The 18,501-nt window shown below is 44.7% G+C and overlaps 1 protein-coding gene across 22 annotated transcripts in view; it reads right to left on the reverse strand.

The window, feature by feature from the left end:
- PHLDB2 (pleckstrin homology like domain family B member 2) overlaps positions 1–18,501 on the reverse strand; it is a 219,383-nt gene that overhangs the window by 102,205 nt on the left and 98,677 nt on the right. For 19 of the 22 annotated variants that reach the window (XM_041727040.1, XM_041726996.1, XM_041727075.1 and 16 more), the window contains exon 2: positions 13,207–13,318. In XM_041727040.1, coding sequence (XP_041582974.1) covers positions 13,207–13,270 — 64 coding nt within the window. In that variant the 5' untranslated portion in view covers positions 13,271–13,318. Of the gene's footprint in view, positions 1–407; positions 621–650; positions 744–1,415; positions 1,603–13,206; positions 13,319–18,501 lie in introns of those variants that run through there. The other 3 variants (XM_041726980.1, XM_041726970.1, XM_041726989.1) reach the window with 3 other exon arrangements.

Here is an 18,501-nt window from a genome sequence, read left to right on the forward strand (position 1 = left end):
CGTTTTTCCACATTAAGACTGTAAGGTGAAAAAGAAGCACGTTTAAAGAACCAAGACCAGGATAGGAAAAGGGAATCGTGAATAGACACAACTGTTACTTTTCAAAGACCTCAGCTCTTTATTCAAACAAATATTTACACAATTGAGGGCCACGGCTCCAGGGATCTAGCCATTCTGTTAAAATAGTGGGCAACTCTAGAGGTTTATTTATCCCCAAATCCAACTACTCTGTTGCTACCCTACCGGGAAGCAAGAATTCAAGTGCTCTCAGGGCAAAGTTTAACCCTCTGAAACTGAACTTCATTTAGATCTCTCCCAGCTGACATTCGGGTTATGTCGGAATCAAGGCCTGAATGAAGCCAAACTGGGAAGCTCAGAGTTGCACTCCAAAACTTGAAAATAAATACCTGCAACGGACACGTTCGTAGAGCGAAGGGTCACGCGGCGGACAATTCCCTGAACTGAAAGAAAATCCACCTGCGCGCGCCCCTCCTGCTAGTTCCTTCCACTGCTGGCCGCGCTGGGCAGGGCGTCCCTGCGCCTCCTAGAGCTCCCGGAGCTCCTTGAGCCGCGCGAGGGAGGCTTCTAGGGATCAGGGCAGGGCCCCAGGAGAGCGGTTCCAGCCCCGGGCCCCGGGCAAGGCCACCGACCTACAAGGCTGCGGGCGCAGTTCCCTCTTCTGACCCTTTTACTCCAGGGCAGGCTCTGGAAGCAGGCTCGACTTCAGGTGGGGCAGCTCGACCCTGCAAGGGGACAGCCTGTGAGCCTTTTAACGTCCTGGCGGTGGCGGGAGTTAGCCGGTCCCGGCGCTTGCAGCAGCGGGGACGGAGCAGCCGCGCGCCCGGCAGCCGCGCTGCCCCCGCGGGACGCGGTGAGACGGGGGCTCGGGACTGTCGCCGACGCCTGCGGCCGCTCTCCCCAGGGGTGCGGGGACCTCCCGGGCGCTCGCTTTCGGGGGGATCCGAAGCCAAATCGCAGTCTGGGGTCCTGCGCGGTTCAGGCTTGCAAGCCCCGCTCTCGAAACGGGGGCCTCGGAGGCGCAGCTCCCGGATACGGGGGGGGGTCTTCTCTGGACCCGCGCCCCGCTCCGTCCAGCAGCAGCCCTGCTCTCTCCTCCACCCACCACGACAAGGCCGCTCTGCCCCGAAGCTCCCGACCCCCCCGTCATCCTGGAGTTCCGCGCAGAAGTTGCCTCCGGGCGCCCCAGATCCCGCCCGCTCCCCGCAACCGCTCGGGGCGCCTCCGCCAGCCGGCCCCGCTCCCCGGCGCCTCCCCAGCGGGGCCCGGCCACCCTCCGGGCTCAGCACCCCCCCCAAGGCTGCTCCGCCGGGGTTCCGCTAGCCCCAGCCCGGGCTTTTGTCCCCAGAGCCTGCGAGGGAGGCGAAGCAGCCCCGCGCACCCCGGCACCCACTCACCGTCTCATCGCTCCTCCCGCCGCGCTGTCCCCCGGCCCCGGCCCCCGCCCCCGCCCCCGGGCCCGACCCCGGCCCCGGCCCCGGCCCCGGCCCCCGCCGCAGCCGGCCGGCCCCTCCGCACTCGCCGAGCGCGGGCAGCGCGCCCCTCCTGGGCCCGGGCGGCCGCTGCCTCCTCTCCGCCCGCCCCCAGCCCTCCGCCGCGCAACCGGCGGCGACCAACTGGGCCGGAGGGGGGAGGCGGCGCCCGGGGGAGCCGCCCCGACGCCCCGAGGCCGCGCGGGCCCCGCCGCCGCCGGCCCCGCCCCCTGCTCACCTGGCGCGGGCGGCGCGGCGGGGTCCCGGGGGCCCCGGCCCGAGGCTGCGCTCCGTGCGCCGCGCCTCGCCGTGCGGCCCCCCTCGGGCTGCGGTGGTGCGCTCCGCGCGCCCCGGCCCCGGCCCCGGCCCCGGCCCCTGCGCGAGCACCGCGGAGGGCGCCCGGGGATGGGGGCCGGGAGGCGGGGAGCCGCGCAGCTCGCGGGCCCGGGCAGTCGGGGCTCTACGGCCTCGGGACGAGCCCCGCCGCTCGCCCCATCGCCCCGCGCCGGGTCTCCAAGCCGCCTTCACAGCCGCCCGCTAGAGACTGGGTTGGGTTGGGTTGGGGTAGGTTGGGGTGGGTTGGGTTGGAGTGGGTGGGTTGGGGTGGGTTGGGTTGGGTTGGAGTGGGTGGGTTGGGGTGGGTTGGGTTCGGTTGGAGTGGGTGGGTTGGGGTGGGTTGGGTTGGGTTGGAGTGGGTGGGTTGGGGTGGGTTGGAGTGGGTGGGTTGGGGTGGGTTGGGTTGGGTGGGTTGGGTTGGGGTGGGTGGGTGGGTTGGGGTAGGTTGGGGTGGGTTGGGTTGGGTGGGTTGGGTTGGGTTGGAGTGGGTCGGTTGGGGTAGGTTGGGGTGCGTTGGGTTGGGTTAGGTTGGGTTGGAGTGGATTGGTTGGGGTGGGTTGGGATGGGTGGGTTGGGGTGGGTTCGGTTGGGGTGGGTGGGTGGGTTGGGTTCGGTTGGGGTGGGTTGGGTTGGAGTGGGTGGGTTGGGGTGGGTTGGGTTGGGTTGGGTTGGGTTGGGTTGGGGTGGGTTGGGATGGGTTAAGTTGGGGTGGGTGGGTTGGGTTAGGTCGGGTTGGGTTGGGTTTTACGAGCTGGAAGAGGGGCGGGAGGGTGCACGTCCTCCGGTGATGATCTCCTCCCCGTGTCCCCTGGGGAACTCCAGGGGACCACACCTCACCTGCTCCCGACAGTGCGCCCGGGGGCAGGTACCCGATGCGTCAGAAAAGCAGCTTTGCCAAACCATGGGGCACGGCCTCAGCGAAGGGACTACCTTACTCTGATTTCCTTTTGAAAGTTTCTTTTATTTTCCAACGCGATTTTCTGAGTCGCTGCAGCCAATGGAAACAGGGCTGGTGTGAGCGTCCTCCACTCGGTGCTTCGGAGGGGGCAGCGCGGGGGACCCAGGGCACCTGGGAACGCGAACCTCTGCCAAGTGCCGAGCCCGACCCTGGGGTGGCAAGGACCAAGGCCCTCAGCCTTCAAGGACCCCGCGGCAGCAAGGAAGCGAGCGCCCTGAACGGCGAACTCTTTACGGTATAGGCTCAGTGCGGCTTTGGGGAACTTGGGTTAGCTCCCCGTAACAATTTCTTCATCTCCCAGTGTAGTAGGAATGGTGCTGATGTTGGAAGCCCGTTTTAATGAATTTGGGGATAATGTATGCAAAGTACCTGACACCGTAAGTGGCCCTAGTAGTCATTCAACAAACGGCTTATTTAATGCACTTTTTATTTGTGCAGGTTAGGAGCCTGGTTTCTAATTTCAAGGAGAGGCTCATCTATGAACTGCCTGGTGTTTTATAGAACTTTTTTTTTCTTTCTTCTCCTGGCTCTTTGCCCCACAGAAACATACAGGGGCCAATCCAACAGTTAAGTGCTCCAGCAGATCTCTCTTCTCCCCACATCAATTTTCTCCCTTTACTGGATCATCTCCATCAACATTAAAATCATGTTATTTGCCCCATCTTAAAAACAAAGAACTCCCTCTTGAATCCACTTCCCCTACCAGCCACTTGCTCCTTTTTTTTTTTTTTTTCCTGCTTGGCTACAGGTCTTTAAAGACTTGTTAAAAAAAAAAAAAAAAAAAAAAAAGCTGTCTCCAGGTTCTTCTGTCCTCCCATTTACTCCAGTCTGGCTTTTGCTTTTGCTTCCACCATGTCTCTGGAACTCTTCTTATCCAGATCAAACTCCTAAATCAAAAGGTTTTACAGTCTTGACTTCACTTTGAACTATCAACAGCATTTAACAGCTCATCATTTTCTCCTCCTGGAAACGATTTTATTTGACTTCCACAAAACCATATTTTCGTAGTTGTGTTCCTAACCCATCCGCTGCTCCTTGTCAGTCTCTTTTGCTGGTCCCTTCTCCTCTCCCAATCTCTGAGCAGTGGACTTTGGTTCTCTTGTCTGTCCACACTCACTCCCTTGGTGATCTCATCATGTTTCATGGCACTAACTACCACCTATGTGGTGATGACTCCCAAATCTTACCTCCAGCTGGGCCATTTCCCCTGCAGGCTTCAGGCAACTGCCCATTGGATGCCTACAGCGCTCCTCCTACTTAACATTTCCAACCTTGAAATCCTGAGAGTCCTCCCTCCGTCCCCCAACCACTTTGTCCCAACTGAAGTCTGACTCATATCAGGCCTAAAACCTTGGTGTCATCCTTGACTTTTCTATTTCTCTTGCATTTCAAATCCAATCCATCAGGAAGTCCTTTTAGCTCTGCTTTCAAAATAAGTCCAAAATTCAACTACTTACCACCTGCACTGTTAATCAATACCCAAGTCTAATCCACCAGCATCTCTTCACTCTGATTACCCTTGTCCTGTTTCTACTTTTGCCCCCCAATGGGCCCTTCTCAACACAGCAGCCAGAGCAATCCGTTTGAACATTAAGGCAGCTCATCACACTCCTCTCCTCAAAATCCTGCAGTGGTCCCCGTCTCAATCAGAACAGAAGCCAAAGTTCATAGAATAACCCAGAAGGATAATACATGATCTGCCATTCTCTGACCTCAGCTCGTCCTTCCCTCATGCACTTAGCTCCTGCCACAGTGGCCTCCTCAATATTGCTGAACTGGATTCCTAGACAGACATGCTTCCCTCTCAGGATCTTTATGCTAGCCGGTGTCTCTGCCTGGATTCGTCCTCTCCCCCAAGTATCATGCTCCCTCACTTTTCAAGACCCTGCTTGAATGTCACCATGTTCCTCAGACCTGCCCTGACAACTCTATTTAAAATTAAACATGCTTCATACCTCTTAGCTTTCTTTATTATTTTATTGACAGAGTTTTTACCTTCTATGATATTATACAATGTACTTTTAAAATTATATGTATTGTCTTACTCTCCTTGCTAGCATGTAAATTTTAAATTCTGTGCAGGCAGGGACTTTTGTCTTTTCTCGCCAGTGATATATCCCGATGCCCCTGGAATGATGGCTGGCAAGTAGTATGAATGATAGCTCTGACCCAGAGTGCTGTAGCTGCAAACATGTCCCTGCCCAGAACAATGCCATTTGACCAGACACATTTCAGAGAAAGTTGTTCTCCCCCAAAGGGTCTGAAGAGTATGTCTCCTAACACCGCACACCTAGAATGACACAGCACCCCTAGAATGACCGTGATTAAGTTAACAACATGCATATCTGCGAAACTATAGCTGACATTCATTCAGACCAATAATTGCTGTATATACCAAGCACTCTTCCAAATACATTAAAGTGTTAGTTTAATCCTGTAGCAGACCTACCAGGTAAGTACTATTATTACTAACAACCCCATGAGGTAAGTACTATTATTACTCCCATTTTATGACTGAAAAAATGAGGCACAGAGGAGTTAATGGTTACTCAGCTAATAACTTGTTAGAATCAGAATTTTAACACAGGCAGGATGGTTTCAGAGTCCATGCTCTTAAATACTCCCCTCCACCTTTTCTTTAAAGTAGGAATGATATTATCAGGGGAAGTTTCTGTATAAAGATTAACTCATAATCACAGGACAAAAAAAAAAAAAAAAAGATCCTCATTGGCCTCCTGTCACTGCCTTGTTTTATTTGTTGACATTTTGGTCTCTTTTACTATATAGCCAAGCTCCTTAACAGCTAGAGGGATCATTTTATTCATATTTCTAAGAACCATACTCTAAGGCTGGATACTTAATACTCGGAAGGGGCTCAAAGGGGATTCGTTCAATGTGACTTTTTAAAGTAACTAAAGCTAGCAAGGCTTCTCACTCCTGCTGCATTGTTGTGGTTTTCCATAGCTTGCATAATGCCACAGGGGCCTGGAGATGAAGAGGTCCACCGGGGGTGCAAAGCTTAAACTAAATGTTAAATGCAGACCCCAGGCATCTTCAAATGTGAAGGCACTCAACATGTAACACCTGTTATTATGTAATAATTATTATTCACAGAATTTCCTTTAGTTATGATGATATTTTTAAAAATAGAAAAAAAAAGAAATGAGCTCTTCCCTTTTCCTTTTTCCATTTCCTAGGTTCTTTACAACAAAGTTCTTTATTTAATCCCAGACCAGAGCCACACCTCACTCTCTCTGCCATTTCCTCTTGTCCACTAGGATGTTGTGTTGTAAACTACCCAGCAGAACTTCTTCCCCTGTCCCCTTCTCTAGGATCTGTAGTAGTTGCAATACCTGATCTTACTTTGCTGTATCCTTCCCTTAGATAGGGAAAGGAGAAATGTTGCACAAAGGGATATTATAAGTTACTTATGGATCATTCCATTTGAAATTAATTTTGCTATGATACCCTCTCAATAACAAAGACCAATTGGACTTGATTAACCCATGTCCTGAATTGGTTCTTCTCTTCCTCTACAGTGATAGCCTAAAACATGTCTGTAGCTATTAACATGGGGCCATCCTCAACCCCAGGCCTACTTGTGGACCAACTATTTGTACTGGTGTTCTTTTTAATAATATGCCAATAGAAAGAATCAAGAAGTTTTTATTTGTAGAGTGCAGTGGAAGGATCACAGATTTTGGAATCAGACAGACCTGGGTTTAAGCCGTGGCTAAGCCTATTTGAATGTGTTATTTACTTCCATTGAGGGACAAATTTCTTTCCTGAAAAATGAGACTAATAACACCCAACTCATATTTTAATCAATGAATGTTATAAGGCACCATGCTTTCCACAGGAGACAGGTAGCACACAGGGAGCGTTAGAAAGTGAGGGCTTCTTCTTCTTTTTTAAAAAAAATATAAATGGCCTATATTTAAGGTATACAACACGATGATTTGTTGGACATATAGATAGTGCAAGGATTATTTTCTGTACTGTAGATTGCTACATGCAAACTAACAAACATCTTCTCACATAGTCACCTTGTTTGTGTGGGTGGTAAGAACACCCGAAATCAATCCTCTTATCAACTGTCCAATATTGAGTACGATATTATAAACTGTGGTCATCGTGCTGTACATGAACTCTTTAGACTTATTTATACTTTAACTTCAACTCCATAAGCTTTGACCAACATCTCCCCATTTCCTCCACCTCCCTGCCCCTGATTATCACCTTTCTGCTCTCTGCTTCTAGGGAATTGACTCTTTTAGATTGCACATATAAGAGAGATCACGCAGTTTTTTCTTTCTGTGTCTGGCATGATTCGCTTAGCATAAAGTCCTCACCTAAAGAGACGTTTCCAACCACACTTGCCTTCTTTTATGGAACTGTTGTCAATGACATCAAGCATTTGTTTTTACTATCCTATGTAAGTTCAGTTCCACATCATAAACTCATTTTAGAATTTAGTGCTAGGATGAATTTTCTCTTAAAAAATTGATGTTCTTTCATGCCTTAGAAAGGATATTTCATCCATTTTCACAGTGGATTTGCAATCGTTGTTAAGGAGAACTATGTAAACCCATGTTTCCCTTTGTATCCTGGTTTCCAGGAAGAAGCTCAAAGTCATGAAATGATTGTGATATGGAAATAAAGATTTTGCTTCCTACTACTTTTTTTTTCTTTCACATCTTTGATCTATTTTTATTCGAATAACCTTACTGGATATTTGGATTTCATTCTGTGTTCTCAAATATGAAGTATACATAACACATTAGCTCTTCAAATTAACACCAAAGAATTAACCAAAGTTAAAGTGGAATTTATCCCCATGCACAGCTTTATGTTCAAACTATTAAGATGGCTTATCTAATTTGGAGAATAATCTAAATATATTTCCAAATGATTAATTTCTGCATCAGATGTTCTCTTGCAGTCAGTCCTGCCCCCAAACTTTCCTGTGCGTTTGTATTGGAATCAGGCAGGAAAAGGATGCTGGGAGTGTGTGTGTGTGTGTGTGTGTGTGTGTGTGTGTGTGAGAGAGAGAGAGAGAGTGTGTGTGTATACTTTAGATTAACCTATCTCAGCAGTGTTTGCCAGGCCCACTTTTCTAATCATTCGAAGAGTCTGGATTGGTTGACTTTTCCTGAGGGGCAGACTTGAAGTTTCTTTGTAGCTTCTCTGCCCATCCCAGAAAAAAACAGTACCCCATGAGCACTGCTCCTCCATCCTGCAGGAAGCTCAGCTTATCTCCTACTCCTCTTCCTGTTCCCTTTCATCTGACTTTCACTATCTCTCCAGTTACCTCACTCCTTGATTTCAGATTCCCTCACGATATCCTAGGCTATGACATGTTACGATAAGAGAAGAGATACTATAATTCTTCTGAGCCACGTTGGACAGGGATTAAGTGTTTCGACTGACATGTCAGATCTAGACAGACCTCACTGCTTTAGAGATTTCTGACAAATCAGAGCAGGGGCCAGGATTCAGAATACGAGGACTGTTAATCCCAAAGGCAAATTTACTAAGCATCTACTGTGTTCCAGTCGACGGGCCTAGATGAGTAGAAGATGGAGCTAAAATAAATCATTTGCTATGTGTCTCTATATAAAGAATTTACTCCTGAGCCTATAAGTGTAACATGGTAATCTACTATAAAACATACGGTAAAAAGTGATACAAATGAGTTCAGAGGAGGGGATAACTTTGCCCATAGAGACAATGGATGTGACCCTCCTAAGGAGAAAGGGGTCTTCTAGACAAAAGAGATAATGTTAACAAAGCAAAGGAACAGTAAAGCCAAAGTGGATTAGGGAAGTGAGAAGTAACACAGGCTGCCTGAGCTCACGGTACATGGGATGGAGGGGTGAGAGATAATAGTGGGGGAGCTGAAGCCAGATTTGAGGGGAGCAGAGGGGAAGGATAAGGCTTTGACTTTTAGATTTCATGTCTAATGCCATTTTAATTAGGTCATTTCCTTGCTCTAAACTTGCACTGGCTCCTCCTTGCTGGACAAATACAGGAAGAGCCGGTGGCTGTGTAGGAAGTAGACGCTGATTATATGGGGCTAGGATGAAAGAGAAAGATGAGCTCCAGCCACACAGTTTGAAAACTCCAATAAAGAAATTGGATTCTATTTCCTAATATGTTAAACAAAGCTGTCAATCCAATCAAGGCTGCTCAGTTGAATATTCATTACAGGCCCAGTTAAGACACTGAATCCCTCCTCCCCACTCCTGACTGCCATTCTTATTCTCATGTTATGATGATTCCGTAGTTACAGATCTTAAGATTCTCATGGAAATAAGCACAAAACAGGTACCTTTTGGCTGTTGGGCCAACTGTAGGACTGGAATTTCAATGACTTAATGTTCCAGTGAAGAGGAGGTGGTTGTGTCACTAGGAGCTTGGGGCTACTTGCTTGCCCTTTTTGTAATATTTCACATATGGGCATAATTGCATTGTTTCTCTCAAGGGAATTGTTAAGAGAGCTGGCAAGAACACTTGTGTACAGAACCCAACGCTGGCTAGAGACTTAGTGTCAATACTCAGTAAGTTCTACATAGTTGTTTGAAGCATTTATTTCTGAGGTACAGATGGTGATGTTTATGGCTAGTACAGTTCCTCTAGACTCATTTGAATTTCTGGCCATTGTCGAGAACCAAGTTTCTATGAGTTACAATTATGACTAAAGAAATTGAAATTCATTTACTGTTTCTCAAACAGGAACCAAAAAAAAAAAAAAAACCCTCTATTTAAAAGAGTTTCTCTTATCATTGAAGAGGTTGATTCCTGAGGTATTGGCCTTGCATTTATAAGGTTGACATAAGAATCTCCTGAATTTTAACATGGGTAGATGAATACATTGTACCTTTAATGTTAATATTAAAGTTAGTTTTATAAAGGCTTCTCAACCCAACAAGGTACAAGGGAAAAGTTGCATACACTGAAATGAATTTGCTAGTCAAGAAGGCAAATATGGATACTTTTAAAGGGGACATTTCTTTCCCCCTATCCTAAGCCTGCTGGTAGAGCAGTAACTCTCTCTCTGTTTACTCTACAAAAAAAGCCCAGATAAAGTCTGGGGATCCCCAATAGCAGCAATGCTGGTGGGAAGAAATCACTTAAGAACTCTCCATTTCTCTGGTCTCTTAGCGTTGATGCGCAATGCAATCAAGACAAGCCCTAATGTGGTTTATTGTTTTCCTATTACACAAGCTAGTTTTGTCCCTCATCCCATCTGGCTCCTGAAGTTCATCAAAGTGACTATCCGGGTGGAAAATTCTTTACACAGTCAATTTTAAAGGAGCCATATGGATGGAGAGTAACATTACCCCTAATAAATAACTCACTGATAATTAGTTCTCAAAAGAAAGTTTTAACTCTCATGGGCTATTAGCATTTCATGTTAAATTCTCTAGGACTTTGTGAATAGTTGAATGCTTTGATCCTATTGGAAATATCAACCCCTTGTTTTCCATTCCAGCTGTCACAATCCTTAGTACAAGAAAGAGGAGGGTTGAGGTTGCATAGGAAGGAAGGTGGTGATCACATACTGTACACCTTAACAGGGAGTCCCTTGGGCAGAGGAGATCCAACACGCTCAAATCATCATGCCCTTATCCCATGTACATCCCTCAACCCTCCTTCTTTGTTATCATAATTAAATATAAATCATCCCCTTATAGTCAGTCATTCAAACCCCTAGTTTGGAAAATTTCCCCAACCCCTATTACCAATCTACTGCTAAACCTTATCATTTTTACCTCTTAAATATCTGTCGGTAGTACTCTTTTCTCAACCCCCTTTGCCTTCATTGATCACCTGGTATTCTTAACCTCACCCCTAGAGAAGGTCAGGAGCAAGTCCAGGGCTCAGGGGAGATATAGTTTCATTATTCCTGGAGCTAGGGAGCACTGGGTATGTGGTTGGCAAGACTCACCCAAGGTGATAGGAGGTGGAAGAGTCTAAAGGGAAAGCTAAGATCCACATTTTGGAAGAGAAAGTATCAAAACCCATGTGTCTTGATGGAAGAGGGGATGAGGCTATAGGGCTGTTGCTGAGTGATTACTCAGTATTTAAACTTTACACTTATGACAAGAATGTGATGGCCCAGTGGACACCAGTAGGCAGCTTGGAATTGTAAACTTGCAAATCAAGCCTCTGGTCTCAACAAAACTAATTAAAATTCATAATTATTTTATTTGTCCTTTTCTTTTCTCACATCCCCACTAAAATCTCAGCTTTGAGTCAGGGACTCTTCTATGTGTGTCACCATTATATACCCAGTGCTTCCCACAGTACTTTAACCGTGAGAGACACCATAAAATATTTGTTGAATAACCACATGAATTGGTCTTGAATACTGAAAATCTAATCTCATCACTGCAATGCTTAAGAATTCTTTAGTGATCAAGACTTTAGATAAAATAAATCCAGAATCTTCAGTTTAGCATTAAGCAAATAAACAAAAAAAGAAATCATTTGCTTAGTTCAGGTTAGTTTCCCAGTGAGTAACTTACCATTTCCTCCCTCCTCTCCCTGCAAGGAGGGCCAGTTTCTTTTTTTTTTTTTTTTTTTTTAAAGCAGAGTTAATCTTTTTTTGTTTTCTTTATGATAGTGACAGAGAAAGAGAGAGGCAGAGACACAGGCAGAGGGAGAAGCAGGCTCCATGCACCGGGAGCCCGATGTGGGATTTGATCCCCGGTCTCCAGGATCGCGCCCTGGGCCAAAGGCAGGCGCCAAACCGATGCGCCACCCAGGGATCCCAGGAGGGCCAGTTTCAATCACAATACACTACTTATGGCTTTTTGCACGTATCGTATTCATTAATCTCTTTCTTAATAAGAACAGCAGTTCAGAAAACTTTTTTTTTTTTGAGGAACTAAAAAAGGAATTTGTTTATTGAGGGTAAGAGGATGCAATAAGCAATATAAAAATCAAAAGCTTATCTGACTTTCTTTTACTGACTTTTCTTTCTCTGCTTCTCAAATGGGGGTTGGATTTTATTTGTACATTTTCTGAGGGTCCTGATCTGCTCATGGAATCCTTTATACAGGGGGAAGCTGTGGGACAGATTCCTTGAGACCCTTTGGGACACCTCACTCCGGGCGGAGTGTTGCTCAGTGCTGCCTATTTCTTGCCCTTCTGCTTCATGTGTATTACAAAATAGTCATTGCATGCAGAAAACTTATCCCAATCCTATCCCTGGCCTTGGTAAAGTAAGAAGACAGTGATGGTGAATTTTGTGCCAACTTAGTTAGGTTATGGTGCCCAGTTGTTTGGTCAGACACCAGTCTAGATGTTGCTATGAAGATTTTTTTTTTTAACATATAATTAACATTTAAATCAGTAGACTTTGAGTAAAGCAAATTGCCCTCTGAATGTGATTAGGTTTCATCCAATAGTAGAGAATTTAAGAGTAAAGATTGAGGTTTCCCAAAGAAGAAATTCCCCCTGAGGCTACAACACAGAAACACTGCCTAAATTTCCAGCCTGTGGCCAGCCCTACAGATTTCAGACTTGCTAGGCTTCCCAACCACAGCGGACAATTCTGTAAAATCAATCAATCCATCAATCTTTCTCTCTTCCCTCACTCCATATATCTATGTATATATGTAGAGAGAGATTATGTGGAGAACCTATACTGATACAGAGGCTTTCTATTTTAACTTCTATATCTAGAACTTAGCAGAATGAGTCAATTAAAATTTAAATCTGGCATGAAATCACTCTCCCTTAATAGAAGAGGGCTTTGCAGTGCAGAGATAGTCAGCTCATGGTGGGGAAATACTAGTGAGGTTAACTGACACCCCGTCCCCAGCATATCCCTAATAGCTTCTCCCATGCCCACCGTGACTTGATCATCTGAGGCATAATAAAAAATATTGAGGAAAATATGCATTTTATGAGTCCATTCTTTCTGTTTTGAATGCGGAGGGAATACATTACAGATTTCAACCTGCACTGCAAGCCTTGTGGATTGGAAATGGCTGGGGGTCCTCTGCCCTCCTGGAAGGAGGTAGCAAAATCAGCTGTTCTTGTAGAGTGCCCAAAAAATGGAATGCCTTTCCCTGTGCATCCCATCTCATCCCTTTTTGTGTGTGGCCTTTAATTTTTGAATGACTGCTGAGTCACCGAAAAAGACCTCTCCACACCAGTTGCTTTGGCCTGCTTGTCATTCAATCTCTGGTCTAAACAAACCTCAACCTGTCCTCAGTGAGGTAAGTAAGCACATGACTGGAGCTCTAGACAAGGATTGTTGGCCTCCGGCTATTTTTCTGGTGCTTACTGCACTTCTTGCATTTACACTGGAAAATGCCAGATCATTCCCAGCAGGTATGGCAGACAGTAGGCACTGGTAAATATTTACTGAAAATCTCCACCAATGAAATGCACACCGAGAGTTCTTACCGACATGCACCTCATCAGCTCCCTCTTGCTTGGGATCCTCCCTCTGAGTATTGTCCTCCTCCATCAGGGTCTTCTGCTGAATCTCAAAGGAGAAACTGGGATGGATGCCAGCCTGTACTCAGTGAGAAAAGAAAAGTACCATGACTGGGAAGCCAAGGCGACCTCTGAAAACCAAAGGTCAGCAGAGCTAACATCTGGGGAATGCTAACTGCTATTGAATTTGGAAAACATACATCCTGGATCATTTATAATCCCCCTGCTGACTATCCGTTAGAATGACAAATTTAAACCCCATCACCACCAACCACCACCAACAAAAGCTCACTTTTGGGTAGAATTGTTACAGACCTAAAAAAACAGATGTCAACAAGAGTATGGTCAATACTTAGAAGAATCAATTTTCAGCATAGTTGTTTCAGCTTGGATTTTGTTGTCACTTATTTTCTATGTTTTGTCCCATGTTTTGCGAGACATTCTGTTAGGTACTTTGTCTTTATTATTTCTATTAATTTTTACAAAATCTCATATTATAGAAAAAAAACCCCCCACAATGTCTTTGTTCTTAAGAGTTCCTCAAGGAGGGATGCCTGTGGAGCTCAGTCAGTTAAGCAACTGCCTTCGGTTCAGGTCATGACCCCAGGGTCCTGGGATTGAGCTCCACCTCAGGCTTCCTGCTCAGTGGGGAGCCTGGTTCTCCCTTTCCCTCTGACCGCCCCTCCTCCACCCCAACTTGTGCTCTCTATCTCAAATAAATAAATAAAAATCTTAAAAAAAAAGAAAAAAAAAAGGAATTCCCCAAGGAGCTCCTGACTTTAAGTCGGGCCTTTCTTTAGCTCTCAAATGAGTCTAATGTTCTCTGCAGACTCAGAGGTGCCCTACAATGCCAAATATTTCTCATCCAATTTTCACAGTGACTCTAAGACTAAGTATTTCCATTCCCATTTCACAGATGAGAGATGGAAAGCTCCGGAAGAACAAGAGAGTTATAAAAAGTCACATAACCAATAACGCATATTACCTTGTAAGGTTAACAACCCTTATCTACCATTCAGATGCTGAAAGAGTAACAGGTTTTGCTTCAGTTGTTCTTGGTATGTTAAGGAGGATGGGTTTTAATGGTGACAGAACTAGAGGCAGAAAGATCGTTTAGAGGTCTATACGATATTTCTAGGGAGAGATATTAAGAAACCAAAATAGGGTATTTGTTTAAGACAATAAGGTTCAGACTGTAATATACATATAGATATAGAAATAGCCATAGGCCTAGAGATAGATACAGATATCTTACCAGCACAAGATAACTTAAGAAAATTTGTTGGTACTGGAATGTGGGTACAGGGAGAGTCTGGTGTGATTTTGGTAGATGACGGTGCCATTATCTAAGAATGTAAATAAAGGAAGTGGAGCAGATGTAGAGTGAGGAAGGGAATCCAATCTTAGATGTGTTGATTTGGAATATGTCAGTAGAGCATCCAAGTAAAGTGCAGGGTAGAGACTATGGCTAGTGTTGGAAATTTGGAGGGTCAGATCATGAGAAGTTTTGCTTTTTCTAAAATAGGAGGGAGTAAGCTAAGTTGGTTTATATGCTGAGAGAAGATAGAGAGGGACAATGGTAAAGATCTAGAAGAGAGGGAGATGAAGTGATGGAGCAAAGTTGTGGGAGAGAGTGAGGACTGAGTTAAGAACCCAGTTTGAGGGTTGGCCTTGACTAGAAGAAGTGGTCCTCCTTTCAGAAGAGCACATAAAGGACGATGCCCACATGGCTCAATGACTATGGCAGGAAGCAATAAGAGTCAAGGATTTTTACATGCCGAGGGCCTCGTGGTTGTCAGTGAAATACAAAGCCAACTCTCCCATGGAAGGTCCACCAGCTTGAGCATTTTTGTAGGAGATAAATGCTGAAATATAGTCTGCCATAAGTTATATTAAAAATAAGCCTGTAAAACTTCCTGTTATAAATAATGCCATAAGAAAGGGAAAGACCCCCCACAGAATGATAGAAAATATTTGCAAATCATACATCTGATCTGAACGTGAAAGGACTCTTAAAATTCAAAATGGTCACAGGATCTGAATTTCTCTAGAGAAGATATAGAAATAGCCAATAAGCAGGTGAAAAGATGTCGAACATAATTAATCATCAGGAAAAAAACACATCAATAACACAGTATGATACCACTTGATACCCCCTGGGGTGGCTTTACGGAAAAAGACAGATAAAAACAAATATTGGACAGGATACTCGCAAGGAGCTTGTGGGAATGTAAAATGCCACTTGGGAAAACAATGTGGCAGTTCCTCAAATGGTTAACACAGAGTTGCCATAAGTTCCAGCCATTCTACTTGTAGGCCTGTATCCCAAGGAAGTGAAAACATACATTCACATATAACTTACATACAAATGTTCATGTCATCATTATTCGTAAGAGCCAAAAAGCAGAAACAACCCATATGTCCTCCAACAGGTGAATGGATAAATGAAATGTGGTATATCTGTATGATGGGATATTATTTGGCTGTAAAAAGGAAAGGATGCTCCAACACAGACAAACCTCGGAAATACTATGCTAAGTGAAAAAAGCCAGGCACAAAAGACCACATCTTATATGATTCTATCTATATAAAATGTTCCAAATAGGCAAGTCTATAAAGACAAAGTAGATTGGTGGTTGCCTAGAACTGGCTGTGGGGGGAGCCGGGGGTTGGGTGGGGTAGGGGGGGGTGGGATAGGAAATGATTGCTAATGAATATGGGTTTTCTTTTGGGGGTTAATGTAAATGTTCTAAAATTAGATTGTGGAACATTTTGAAACATATTAAAAACCATTAAAGTCTATAATTTAAACTGATTAGTTTATGGTGTAGGAATTACATTTCAGTAATTTGTTTTAAAGAAAGAAGCTCAAGGTCTGAGGAAAGGACTATGAACAGAGACAAGACCTAAAGAACACTGTTGAAGACCAGATAATAATAGTAATAGCCATGTCGCTTGGGGATTCATGAACCAGGCATTGTGCTAAGTGTTTGACCTGCATTAGCTCCTTTAATCTTTGCCACAAACACCTATATGTTAGGTACATTTTCTTATTTTGCAGACAATATAATTAAAGTTCAGAAAACATAAGGAACTTGTCCAAGGTTGACAGCAAGAAAGAGACAGAAACAAAATATATGGACTGTGTCTGTGTCTCTTCTTAAATACCTGTTTCCCACAAATGTTGCTCTTCTACTTAGCTCCAAGTTTCTAGGTTTGGCAAAAATGCCAGTGTCTTTAGGCCAATATATTTTTCCCTGGCACTCCCACAGCATTTTGTGGGAGCCCTCGACCAATCTGAGAGCAGTAGATAGCATTTTCATCCCTGCCATCCAAATAAAGGGTTGTAAAATAAATGTGTCAGTAATAAAGAGTTGTAGAGTAAACACATCAATAAATTAGCACTATCCTTACCTCCTCCTCACTCAGGAGTCTTAGAAGCAGGGCTACTACCTTGTCCAGGGTGGTTTCCTGATGTGCAGGACACTAAGAGATAAAGAAGCCAGGAGCTCAGCCCAGAGAGACTATATCTCTCCATTCCCCTCCATTCGGAGAGGTCTGAGTGAGAGGAAAAGAACAGAAGCCAATCTTGACTCCTAGGCAGAGAAACAATGCCCCTACCTATTTATTGCCTCTCGAGATGCTTCTCTCCGGTTTTGAGATCTTGATGCTACCTCTCAGCTTTCCTCACCGATTTAACTGCAGATATACATGAAGTAGTCCCTGGCATGGACTAGAGTCTCAAGAAATTGTATCTTCTTTTTCCATTCCTTTCACGGTCCTCCCTCCTGGCCCCACTTGGCCCTCAGCAAGTGCAAACTATTCACATACAAACCTCTGGTATAGAATGGGGTGGCTGTAGAGGCAGAGACAAAATACACACCCAGCTCACTGAGCTGCTCAATCTCCTCTGTGCTCAGTAATCGTAGCAAAATGCTGGGAACCATTTAAACCGAGACATCGAGTGTCTATGGAAACCACGACATCTCTTCACATATATTCCAGCACCACTTCCTTTATAACGTGAGCAGCAACAGAAGAAAAGTATTTGTAATAAAACATTGCAGTGCTGTTGTGAGCTTCCATTGTGCCAGGCTTTGGGCTGCAGATTTTGCAGATGTCATTTAGCCCCCACCTAATTTATTGTGGTGGGTTCACCCAATGGACAGATGAGAAAACAGAAGGTAGGAGAGAAGAAAGAGCTTTTCCCAGGTCACAAAGTCAACAAAGGGGGCCAGCAGCCTTCAAAAGGTGTGTGTGACTCTGAAGTCAGATCTCTCCATCTCCCCATTACCCCTGTCTCCCACAACTTTTCCATTGTCACCAAGTGCCCCTGGTGGAGACTGCTCTGCTCCAAGCAGTATGGAGGAACGTGATCCTAACACTTGAATACTTTTGCAAGCAATCATCCAATGTCAATGCAAAAACACAGATTAATTATTCAAAAACAAATATCACATTAAGAAAATATACCATGACCAAGTGAGATTTATTTCGGGGATGCAAGGATGATTCGGTGTTAGGAAATCTAGTCATATAAACAAAAAATTAGTAGATGTAAGAGGAATAATTATGTGATTGTGCCCTATAGGAAAACAAAAAAACTTTTGACAAAAAACTTTCTGATAAAAACATTCAAGAAAATAAGAATTGATGCATATTTCCTGACCACAACACCTCGGCCCTAAAATCAGGGCCTTAATGAACTTAATGTAAGTAATGAAGAAATACTAGAGACATTTCCACTAAGATTAGGAAAGAGTCAAGAAGCTTACTATGTATACAAATCTTGCTATCTCCACTACTACTCTTGCACACCGTTCTAGAGATATTAGCCAGCACAATTTAAAAAGACAGAACAGTGGGAGGCACAAGAATCGGAAAAGAAGTAACATTATTTTCAGATGATACGATAGTTTATTCAGAGAACCTGAGAAAATCAACAATAAACACAAACTATACAATAAATGTTAATTTATTAATATTAAATTTAATTTTAAGACTAAATTTTAGTCTTGTTAGTTTTACCATAACCTCAAGCTTCAGAAAAGCTGCAAGAAGAACACAGAGGATATTTTTCCCAGAACCATTTGGAAATAAGTTTTGAACATGGCGCCCGTCATTACTGGTTTGCTGATGTAACCCATCAAACAAGGACATTCTCCAGAAACTCACAGTATCAGGATCAAAATCAGGAAATTATCATTGACACTAGTATTGAATTCACAAACTCTTTTCAAGTTTAATGAATTGTCACAACGG

This window comes from Vulpes lagopus, chromosome 1, assembly GCF_018345385.1.
Source record: "Vulpes lagopus strain Blue_001 chromosome 1, ASM1834538v1, whole genome shotgun sequence".
In the NCBI taxonomy this organism is placed as follows: Eukaryota; Metazoa; Chordata; class Mammalia; order Carnivora; family Canidae; genus Vulpes; species Vulpes lagopus.